The sequence below is a fragment of the Anneissia japonica genome, unplaced genomic scaffold, assembly GCF_011630105.1.
Source record: "Anneissia japonica isolate Jap-2015-1 unplaced genomic scaffold, ASM1163010v1 scaffold287834_len5846547_cov211, whole genome shotgun sequence".
Lineage (NCBI taxonomy): Eukaryota > Metazoa > Echinodermata > Crinoidea > Comatulida > Comatulidae > Anneissia > Anneissia japonica.
In genome coordinates this window covers 2139112-2150992 of record NW_022704992.1, presented here as the reverse complement: position 1 = coordinate 2150992, position 11881 = coordinate 2139112, and the positions used below count along the sequence as shown (strand labels likewise).

Genomic DNA, 11881 nt, shown 5'->3' with positions numbered 1-11881 from the left:
ATTAATTAGGATATCTGGCTATGTTGACTGCTTCTAACATTCCACTCCCCCTTACTTGATTTCTAGGCCTCTTTTTTTATTTTTTTCCTAGTCTAGAAGAAGAGAAGGATAGTGTGCAATAGGTCTGCATGTCATGTTACCTTTATAAGAATACTGACAACACACCTCCTAAATTGGTACTACTGTAGATTGAAATAATACATTCGTATTAGTGGTTGGTTATCTAACATACCTTCTGATTGGATAAAACTTCTGCCACCAGGTGCGACAGAATGTCCTTTAAGCCCAGAATAATCAGCTCTATTAACACAAATAAATAATTCAACACAAACTGGTTAGAATAATCTTTAAATAACAATATATACTTTGCATCATAATTGGCTACGGTTATAATTTTTTATATATCTTTTTCTTTGCATATATTTCATATTCTCATATTTTTTTCTTATATATTTATATATATTTATATTTTTCTTATCAGAATAGGGTATGTGGGTAACTAGGACCTTAGAGGAGTAACAACCCTTCGGCCCACTTGATGCATAGTTCAATTAGGGTGGAATATGCAGGTCATTAGACCTTAGTAGAGTAACGCCCCTACCCCAAGATGGACGTTTCTTTAGGCATTACGTTTTATTTTGTCTGGTACTTAGTGGCATATCTAAAGGGGTGTGCGGGGAACACTCCCCTCAACAAAAAATCTTTCGATCCGACAGTCGCACCCCCCTTCCAAAAAAACCACGGCCAAGTAGTTAAAAATCACTTCAAATCACCTTACTTTGCGAGCTAGCACACCTTCAACTAATCATTGAGTCCCCGCTGCACCTTCAAGGCCACCCATCAGCACCTCCCCTCCCCCATTTCAAGACTTCCTAGATACACCACTGCTGGTACTAAGATTGAAAACCTACCTGCCACCAATACCAAACTTGTATTCTCCTTCTGAGATGAACTCTTCATCAGAATCATCATAATTCAGGACATGGCTTGAAGCAAATTCCATTATGAAAGATTAATCTACAAAATTGGGAAAATAATTGGTTGTTGTCATCGCAATACTCTCGGACTTGAAAATGATGGCCTATATTTTAATAATATGGATTCACATACTACAACAATGACATAGATTTTCTAAAATACAATAGACCATGTTTCATTCATTGGATCTAAAATGAAATGATGGAATATTGCATTCAACTGAGATGCGACATTGAAGGGAATTATATTATCTTTCACTCATAAAAATATTCCATATCATTACACTCATAAACATTCAATACTTCCCGGCATACTCAGCATATGACACTTGATTATCACTACAATAAAAATATGATGATGATGATGGTCTTCGATTGTGCCTGTGGGCAGGGAGTTGTTAATGTTATAGTGTTGTGGGATAGCTTACTTCTCGCTCACTCAATAAAGTTGATTCTCACAGATATTTCTATAGCTGAGATTGGTACGGTTTGTCCGTCATGATACGTAGTGTAGGGCGCCATACACCTTTTGTTTACCTCTAACAAGCAAGTACCACAGGCACCAGCTACTCCTTTTTCAGCACTCTCCTCACCAAGTACAGGTTAGGTAGGGCTCATTGGGGCTATAACTATAAAGTATAATGATGGGAATACAGACACCAGAACAGGTAACCGTATATAAAAATTTAGGCTTAATCGGTAATCCTGTAAGGTATTCTCACAGAATCCGTATTCCTAAAGCCAAATTTGGTACGGTTTGATTGATTTCACCAATGAACAATAGCTTACATTGTTTACCTCTAACAAGCAAGTTGTACCAAGCACCAGCGACCACTTGTTACGGTTACTCTCCTCACCAGTAGTCTCGTCGGGGCTAAGCACGATGATTTGAAATCCAGGCAGCAAGACAGGTGGGCCTACCTATGTCTATTACGAACTAGAATGTACAACAAATAAATACAGTAATAATAATTTGGCGCTGAAAGTATCAATAACCTTATAAATCAAAGATTGCAGCTAATTTAAACTGAGTAACAGATGATTAATTATCAATGACGTAGCGTTCATTCTCAAGCTTCTTCCCCATCAGTCGGGGATGACTGGCTTAGATCAGAATAATGTACCTACCTGCATTCTGATTGGCTAAAAGAATTCTATGGCGCCATTATTATATCGCACTTCGATAATTTTTATATGAATCATTCAACAAATGCCAATGAAAAAATTTTGGAAAATTAATATAATAGACCTCTATTTTATATTCTTACTTTTCATATTTATGTGGGTTCTTTTAATTGCAAATTAGAATGAAAAAAAATGCATTCACCAATAAACGAACGCCGCGCACCCTTAAGTGAGGTATCATGCAGGAAAAATAAAAGTAGGCCTAATCCACTACAGATGAAAATATTGGCAGATTTCACATATTAACTAATTTTTTTATTATGACTATATCTAACTGGCACTTTCAGACCTTTCACTTAATTAGTGAAAGGAGGTCTGAAAATGGTTAGGCCTTGAGCTTATCATTTTTATGCTGGATAGGCTATTTACAGTAGGATATATCGATACTTAATGTTGTACTTTAAAATAAGCAATTCGAATTTAAATTACTGAACATAAGGGAATTATTATATTTTCATTTCATTCATACTAACATTTATTTTCTTTCATTGGCATGAGTTACAAAAACATACAATATCATGATATAAAAAAAAGAGAATGATATATCATGATAAAAAAAAAGATAATGATATTTATTTCAAATTGAAAACAAAATTTAAACGCATCTAAATTGAAGTACTCGGCTTCTCAAATAAAATGTTAATGTCTCAATGTCATAGGATAGGCTTAACGATTTATGGCGGAACCTATAATTGACATGACAATAGGCCGTGTTACGAGAAAGGAACCTCCCTCGCTTGAATTCGTGGTTAGCAACTACCTCAATAGAACGTGTCGGATTAGAGGTGATTGCACTATTTACCTGTTGACACGTTCTCTCAATGGAATTTTTCTGTTTTTATTTCAGTTAGGCCTAAGTTCAATTAAGTCAAAAATAATTTCCTTGTAAAGTTGTTGTTTTGGTACTTATCATTGCCATTTTGGTGTATTGCCGTTTTGGTCATTGGCGTTTTGGGTTATTGCCGTTTCGACTGTTACCGTTTAAAGTCCTTGATCGTATGCTCTAATTTGGTCTTTGGATGATTTTCTAATAAGATTATTATATCTAGATATGCTGTCTCTTATACACATCTAGATGTGTATAAGAGACAGCGTTGATACACCTTACCTTGGGCCGTGTTTCAATTTTATCTAGGCTACTACTCTGCTTTTGTTTCAGCTAGAAACCTGAACGTTAAATCAGAAATTTTAAGGGCTAGACCTATGCATTTGGCTATAATAAATTTGGTTATAAGTTATAAATTTGGCTATAGGATAGGCCCTGTCTCTTATACACATCTAGATGTGTATAAGAGACAGCAATAAGAGAACCGTTATCGGGGGTTACATAAAAGAAACAAGTCATAAAACGCTCATGTAAAAATGCACTGTACTGATTAAACGTCGTTAATGTTGTTGAGAAATTGTCTTCTTGTTCGAAGTTTTAATCGAATACGCCTATCTTTTAAATTCATTATTTTTTTCATAATTTAAAAGAATGTTTATCATGAACTATTTCTAACAGCAATAACTACTGCATACAAGAACAATAACAATAACAAAAATATATAAAGTATAAGAATAAGAACAACAATAACAATTTTAACAATCTCTCTCTCTCTCTCTCTCTGGGTTTCTGATGAGACTGATTCGGAACCGATTGTATCCTCTTTGCGATCGCTTTCGCTAGTCAACGCCAATACCAAAACGGCTAGTCAAAACGGCAATGACAAAAACGTGTTTTAGTGTTTAACTCGTATTTACCTTCATTTGATGGTTTTATTTTACCTGTGTGACTAGTATAAAAACATTTAAACTCAAATAATATTAACAAAACATATGATTCAATATTTATTTTGGCATAAACCATCAGTTCAGTTTATTTCACATCAAAATATTGTACTAAACAGATAGAATTCGCACAAGGCAGGACAAATAAAATAACAATAAAATATGATGCAAGGATGGCCTATGAACGTTTTCTTTAGGAAGTAAAACTTATTCCAATGTGGTAATACATCAAGCCAATTATAAAAATGAGAATGTACAACAATTAAATATAATATTTAAATAATTTATATATATCAATAAACATTAAAATACAGAGGTTAAAAAATGAGGCTAAAAACATTTATGTCATAAAAGTTAAAAACACGAAGAAAAAACAACAACATACAACAACAACAACAACAACAACAACAATAATAATAATAATAATAATAATAATAATAATAATAATAATAATAATAATAATAATAATAATAATAATAATAATAATAATAATAATAATAATAATATAAAAACAATCCAATAATAAAACGGGGGGAAACACAATATAAAAGGGTGCAGTAAACATTCAAATAAATAAAACTTTAAAATAGAGACAAAATGAAAAAATGAAATTGCAGCCCGCGCCCGGTGGCGCTTTCTCTTGTTATTGATTTTGCTACATTGCCGTTTGGTCTATGTGCCTATTGCCTTTTTGGTAGGCCCTACTATCATTGCCGATTTGGTTTATTGCCGTTTTTGTTATTGCCGTTTTGGTTCAATTGCCGTTTTGACCTCCCTTTGCGCGATCGACTTTAAAATCGGTGTAATTTATATAGGATAGTCGTGCGCATGCGTGGGTCGCCAGTAGCAACACATAACTTGTTGTCGGAAGCGATGTGAATACATGTGATTTTGTGGAGAAAGATCTACCAGAAGATCTACGCAGTACGGCCTATTTTTAGCTATTTATCTCTATAGTTGAGACAAGTAGTTGGTAAGTTAAAATGTTGTGTCTGTTTAGAATGATGTATTGTTTCGTTTTCGTTGAAAGATTAGACATATTCTTCTGAAATTGTTCGCATCAATCAAAATCACAAACCCATTCACCGGCCGATCGTCAGTGAAATACATCATCACTCACGATTAGCCCACCCAGGCTTAGGCCTAGGCAGAGGCCTCACAGTCACGGCTCTCCCTGTCAGGGGATGTGTTTTGTTTAAAAGGGCTTAGGCCAGGTTCTAGCCTATTCTTTCGATATGGTTGGTAATTCACCAAACACGGAACAGAAAAAGTTAAATTGATTTTGATGAATGATGAGGAGAGAGTGTGGATCACAGAAAGAGGACAGCTCAGTCGTCTTATGAATATGAATAAAGCTTATGAACATGTTAATGTGTAATTTTGAACAATTAACAGCTCCAATTGGAACAACACTCAGTGTGGTGGTAGCTACTGTTTACAACGTTGATACACCTTACCTTGGGCCGTGTTTCAATTTTATCTAGTAGGCTACTACTCTGCTTTTGTTTCAGCTAGAAACCTGAACGTTAAATCAGAAATTTTAAGGGCTAGGCCTATGCATTTGGCTATAATAAATTTGGTTATAAGTTATAAATTTGGCTATAGGATAGGCCTAGGTAGGCCTAATTTACATTAATTATTATTTGATATTCAAAAAGATTATGTGTCCACTTTAAAATTAATGCTGATATTTCAATGGTAATTGGTGGTGTGTTGTGGTATGCACCTTTTGTGATAATCAAGTGTAAACTTTCTTATTATTGTCATCTTAGCAAAATTTATTTATATAATTTTATGGCAGGTAACATCAAGATGGGTCGGTTACCAACTGGACCTAAAACTTACCACATCAGTGCTAGTCATGGTCCAGACACTGATATGATGAAGTTTTACTCAACAAACTATTCTACTAAGTTTGGAAAGGAGGGGTTTGAACCCCGGCTGGGCAAGCATGTTGGGACAGGTTACAAGTCAAACTTCAGGCCAGGAGTCTACTACAGTGCTAGGTTGGACGAAAAAGATAATCCAGCTATGGGGTGAGTAATGTGAGATCTCACCCAAAATGAAGCACTTGGTTTGAAAATAAAAATACTGTGCATCATATCAACACATACACTTTAAAGGCTTTCTAGTCTAAACGGCAATAAGTCAAAACAGTAATGAACTAAACAGGAACACTTTTTGACCAGAACGGCAATGGACCAAAACGGCAATATGTCAAAACGGCAATAAGTCAAAACAGCAATAAACCAAATAAATAAATAAAACCTTAAAATACACACAAAATGAGGCTACAGCAATTTATGTCATAGAAGTGTCATTAAAACTTCTCAAAGTGTCAACATTTTCAAACCGTCTGAAAGCCTACCTGTTCTCGGAAACATTTCAAATTTAACATTGTTGAGCACCTTTGAACATTATTAATGGATACCGGCGCTATATAAATGCATTTGATTGATCGATTGATTGATTGAGGTAAAATATGCGAAAAACATTAATAATAATGATAATAATAATAATAATAATAGGCTTACTAACAACATACAAATTCAATAATTAAAAGATTGGGGAAACACAATAATAATAAATACAGACAAAATAAACAACAATCTATGTTATAGAAGTAAAAACATAAAAAAAACATTAATAATAATAATAAAAATAATAACAGGCCTAACAGCAATATAACAACATACAAATTCAATAATAGAAAGATTCAGGGAAGCACAATATAAAATATAAAAGCAGTAAGCATTCAAATAAATGAAACTTTAAAATACAGACAAAATGAGGCTAAATAATGATAATAGGCCTAACAATATACCAACATACAAATTCAATAATAAAAAGGAGTAGGGGAAACACAATATAAAAGCAGTAAACATCCAAATAAATAAAACTTTAAAATACAGACAAAATGAGACATCTAAGCAATTCGTCCCGAGCCTGGCGGCACTTGCTCTTGGTATTGATTTTGTCGTTTTGGTATTTGTCATTGCTGATTTGGTCTGTTGTCGTTTTGGTACTTATCATTGCCATTTTGGTGTATTGCCGTTTTGGTCATTGGCGTTTTGGGTTATTGCCGTTTCGACTGTTACCGTTTAAAGTCCTTGATCGTATGCTCTAATTTGGTCTTTGGATGATTTTCTAATAAGATTATTATATCTAGATATGTGAGCATTATAAATTTAAATGTGCATTGTAACCGTTTTAGAGAAAATCAGCCTAAAGTTAATAAAATAATAAGACTGAAATCATCAATTATGATTTAACTCTTTTGTTGCATTATTTCTTTTTCAGACGAATCATCCAAGGCAATTATAACTCCATTACTCAACTTCATTTCAAGCCCTCTAAAGACTCAAATGGAAATGATAGGCTGCCTTGCAACCTGGCACAAGTCGGTAGTGGATTTGTTCGTCAGAAGCCTATTACATATCCAACTGTTGGGGAGGTAAGGCATGAGTTTTCTTGCATCCTGTAACCAACTACTAGCATTGTGGCTCCATTTGGACAAGCATGATCCCCTGTTGTTGGACACCACTTGAGGTCTTACGGTTTGACCTTAGTTTAACCCTTAGCAGCCACCACAATTGCTACAAGTACTTAACACCTGATCAACAACTTGTGACGGTATGTTTATCTTTTATTGTAGGTCCGCGGAGTATACGTTGACACAAAACAGCATGGGATAGGTCCAAGCATCAGCGGAGTATTACCAAAATATCAACCATACCTGCATAAGTTGCAGTCAAAGGATCCAGTTGCATTGGAACACAAAGGACATGTAAGAATTTATTAATCTCAATTCATGTCATACACTTGTCACTTTTTATTGTAACTAGAATAATATGCAGATTCTATATTTTCTTTTAGGGTCCAGGATACATGTCAACGGAGTCAAGTGTACGGTTCAAAGGCACACCAAGTCAAAGATGTAAGTGCATTTGTGGTAGGAAAGTTCAAAGTTTATGTTTCAATCAAGAGCACTGATCTTCTGGACTTCTCAAATTGCTGAATATTTGAAATTGAATAGGTTTAAAAGAAACCAGAATTTTTGGATATTTATTAAATTATTTGTTTGTTAATATTAACAGTTTGTAAACAGAAAACGTTTTCTTGGAATGGAGCTTTAAATTGGTGGTTAAGGAACTTCAGTAAAAGCTCACTAATTACGCTATCAGAGATTCCAAGTTTAGACAAATTTGCACGCTTGAGACTTTTGAAAATTCCTCCCTCTAGGGGTATGGGAGATTGATCCCCCAATCCAGGAAATTTTATTTCCAAAATGCTCATTCACGATTTGCATTTTTCCCTTTTATATGAGAATACATTCATTTCAGGTTGTCTCTACGTAAATGTTTTGACACTGGCATGAGCTGGCAGTATGTACGCATCCTTTGATCTTATCCGACAGCGCTTTATAAAACCACATATCTACAGTGTTAGTGCAGCTAGTTGATAATAATTATAATGTTTAGTAAAAAGAGGGCAGGCTACAAGGGTCATAATTCATATACATATATTTTATAATATAGGCATTACTTTTTTGCATGAGACAGACCCCAAATGCTTGAGTCTTACCCCAAATGCTTGAGTCTTACCCCAAATTACTGTATGTACCATACTAATATATGCCTTGGTCAGCTGGTCATGTTTATCACTGTGCGCATCAAAATACTATAAGATGTGTGTGAAGAAAGCTCATTAAACCAGACATTCCTTTAGTGGCTTCTAATTTTATACCCCTGAGCTTGTATGTAATATTCCTTTTCGTCTTTTTTAGTGGACACTTCAACTAAAACTGTTGGAAGGAAAGAAGGCTCTGGTTACACCCATGCATACAACTTGGAACCAATCACTTTCCATCCTGGGTCGCCTTTCAAAAATGAAACGCCTGTAAGTTCATATTCACAGTCATACGTTATTGATATTAAACATTTAAAACCTGTAACTTTTATCATTTTATTAAAATCTTAAAAATGTTTAACTTGTCAAATTCTTTTAATCTTTAAACTTTAATTTTTTTTGTCTAACTTTTTAATGGTTTAAACTCAAATGGAATTTTTACACTTCATTGCAATGTTTTTATCGTCCATTTTTACCCCTCATTTTTCGGCATTGCCGTTTTTCTTATCCTTCTGATTTCTTACTTCTGTGTGTTGTATTCTCTATTTTAATGTAAGGACCCCAACGGAAATAAGGTTTCTTTTTTGACCTTTTTTGGGTCATCCTTAGTACCATGTCATTGTCTTCCCTGTTACTGTTTGCTTTGTATTTTTGTATGTACTGGTACTGAGTAAAATCAATCAATCAATCAATTATGATCTGCCATCTCAGATATGAGGTTTCCTTATCCTATCATTACTGTATTATCATTGTTAAATATTCATTATTTGTTATTATTTTATTATTATTGTTTATTAATAGTGGAAATATGCAGCATGGTTATTATTTATTATTATTATTATTGTTATTGTTGATAACATATTGTAAATGAGTTTGTATACCACCATAAAGACAAAAATTAATAGTGTACTGCAATTTGTCCTTGTATTGTTTTAGGGATTCTTAACAGACCGTCCAACTGGAGTGAGTGTTATGAAGACAAGCTACAGACAGTCACGTTACAGCCATGTAAGTTCTTAAATTTTCAAATATACAGAAACAAAATAATCAAATCTTCAATGCATTTAAGGAAACCAAGTATGCAGTGTGTTTTATACTGAAGCTAAATTTTTTTCCTCATCTCTCAGGGAGCAGAAAGGTTGCCAGTTATTTCGAACCGGTCTGAGCATGAAACGGGATTCACTCATGAGAAAGCAAAACCACTGTACGTCCACAGAGTGATGGAACATGTAAGTCATATTAAACAAATCTAGAGAGTAATGTGATAAATTAATATTTTATATCTTGAAGGTGCAGATACACTTTATTTTCATTCACATTGATTGAGATGCACTTGTGATTGAGATGCACTTTCCATGAGAGCTACAGTTTGGTGGTCATAGAGATAGCAATAAGTATTCAAAATATTTATTGAAATGATGTGTACACTATTGCTCACTTAAACTAGACATTTTTGAAGAGACTTCTCCTAACTTTATATCCCTGAATTTATTTTGAAGGCATATACAAAGAAGAGTGACATGCCAAAATATGTAACTGATAGAATACGAAAAATAGACCCAGCTGAGTACCTAAACTTGACCAACCCGGACAACCATTCGTCCATTGCAGCGAAGTCATTCCAGGGACAGCAGCAGCCAACGCCCAGTGAGAACGAGAGGCTTGGGCACTTTGTAATGGGCAATAAGGTGAGATTGACTTAATGCTAATTGTATATCCCTGCTGTGGAGCTTATGCAGTATTTCACCAGAACACATTATCCAAAGATTATTGTCTTTTGGGTTTATATTTATTTAATCATGATTACTTTTATAGGTTTTGTCGTGATCAACAGATGTTGATCAAAATTGATTTGGTGAAATTAATTCTCTTTATAAGAACTACTAATCCTGCATTTAATTTTAATTTTATTTTAACACTAATTTGTTACTGATTCACCGTATGTATTATATTAGAGAAGCTGGTTTAAATAATCAACTATATTTTTATTTGTAATATTGTTTTCTTTGATTTATTATAGGAATTATCAGGGTATGCAGACAACAATGATAAACCTAAGTTACAGTTACCTGTGGAACCTTATCGTTGGATTACTCACTACGATACCAAGTAAGATCAGCTAATATAACCCGTTTTTCTTGTCAATGAAATCCCATTATGGTCAACTGATGATAGTGATGTCAAATTTTAAGTGACAATGCCTTATAACCATAGTATGACTAACCCTCTTTTTAAGATTTGAATCTTGCATTTCTTTGTATTTCCACAGGTTTTATGACATGAATCCAAAGGGTAAAGCACGAGCGGGTCGCACATTTGGTGCAGTGATGGACCAGTTACCCAATGGCTTTACTAAGAGCACAGCTGTACATTCCTACGGACCAGCACTGGACACTACTGGACAACTGAGAAATCTCGAACCATATGTAGCCAGGTAAGCTAACAATGTCAATACGTTTATTATATTTTTTATGCCTTCCTTTTTTTGTTAGGTATCCAAATGGATGGGAAATTCCAAGGGAATATCCCACCCTTTCTATCAGCAGTCTGCTTCCATTCAGTTTTTAAAATATTTTTAATATTTCCATATTCATGTTTAATTTTGAATCTTTGAATTATAGAAGTATCAAGGCAACTGACCGTTTCTATGATGACCACACACACGATATGAAGTTGCACCAAAAGATGGCTGCCGTATTTTGAAATCAAAATAACCATTTGGATTAAAAGTACAAAAATGTTGATCCAAAAGAATTTAATAAATCAGTGAAAGATGAGAATTGAGATGTCTTCTTTAATTTTTATTGTATAATGTAACTATTGCAATAATAACAATTATGCTAATTAATAATATAGAAGAATTGTGTATGTTATGGATTATAAAGTACAAAACTGTAGCATCTAAAGTGAAATTTTGTCAATGTGTAGTCTAGTGGTATAGAACGGCTCTTGATAGGGGACTCCATTTATAATCTCCAAAACTTACAAACATCACCACACACCATTTGAGGCATGTGGCAAAATGGCTAAGTTGTAGCAAAAATTGAAATTCAAGTTATTGGTATTTTCAGATACCTGAGTATGTGATCTTTAAAATGAGAGGTCATTCATTCAAATTGGACATTTCAAGCCTAAGGTATTGGAAAGTGAAAGTACAGTACTCTTAGAATCAAGATAAACATGATTTTGAGTAATTGTCTTTCAATGTTACTTGTGCATACATTGTTTAATAGAATGAACTATAAAAAATAATTTTAAATAAACAATTTGTTAACCACTTCCAGAACTAATACTTTGGGACATGATTAATAAGACATTAA

General features: G+C 33.9%; 2 protein-coding genes across 4 annotated transcripts in view; one reads left to right on the top strand and one right to left on the bottom strand.

The window, feature by feature from the left end:
- Nucleotides 1-2061, bottom strand: part of LOC117105043 — a 13585-nt gene extending 11524 nt beyond the window's left edge. For 2 of the 3 annotated variants that reach the window (XM_033246042.1, XM_033246044.1), the window contains exons 1-3: nucleotides 1776-2061; nucleotides 912-1017; nucleotides 233-300 (exon numbers count right to left, since the gene is read on the bottom strand). In XM_033246042.1, coding sequence (XP_033101933.1) covers nucleotides 233-300; nucleotides 912-1003 — 160 coding nt within the window. In that variant the 5' untranslated portion in view covers nucleotides 1004-1017; nucleotides 1776-2061. Of the gene's footprint in view, nucleotides 1-232; nucleotides 301-911; nucleotides 1018-1766 lie in introns of all 3 variants that reach the window. The other variant, XM_033246043.1, reaches the window with a different exon arrangement.
- A 2696-nt stretch (nucleotides 2062-4757) lies between these two features.
- LOC117105096 (protein phosphatase 1 regulatory subunit 32-like) lies at nucleotides 4758-11473 on the top strand. Its single transcript, XM_033246129.1, has 12 exons — nucleotides 4758-4905; nucleotides 5734-5968; nucleotides 7233-7386; nucleotides 7588-7719; nucleotides 7809-7869; nucleotides 8719-8831; nucleotides 9498-9569; nucleotides 9689-9790; nucleotides 10061-10249; nucleotides 10582-10670; nucleotides 10831-10995; nucleotides 11183-11473. The coding sequence occupies exons 2-12, from the start codon at nucleotides 5745-5747 to the stop codon at nucleotides 11262-11264; spliced, it is 1383 nt and encodes a 460-aa protein (XP_033102020.1). The 5' UTR covers nucleotides 4758-4905; nucleotides 5734-5744; the 3' UTR covers nucleotides 11265-11473.
- The last annotated feature ends 408 nt before the right edge of the window (nucleotides 11474-11881 follow it).

What these genes read in the sequence shown, in the direction of transcription:
- LOC117105096 (XM_033246129.1), top strand. Translation starts at nt 5,745, where the DNA reads ATGGGTCGGTTACCAACTGGACCTAAAACTTACCACATCAGTGCTAGT. An exon ending in AGGCACACCAAGTCAAAGAT is followed by an intron (nt 7,870 to 8,718) that starts GTAAGTGCATTT and finishes CGTCTTTTTTAG; the next exon opens with TGGACACTTCAACTAAAACT. An exon ending in TCCACAGAGTGATGGAACAT is followed by an intron (nt 9,791 to 10,060) that starts GTAAGTCATATT and finishes TTTATTTTGAAG; the next exon opens with GCATATACAAAGAAGAGTGA.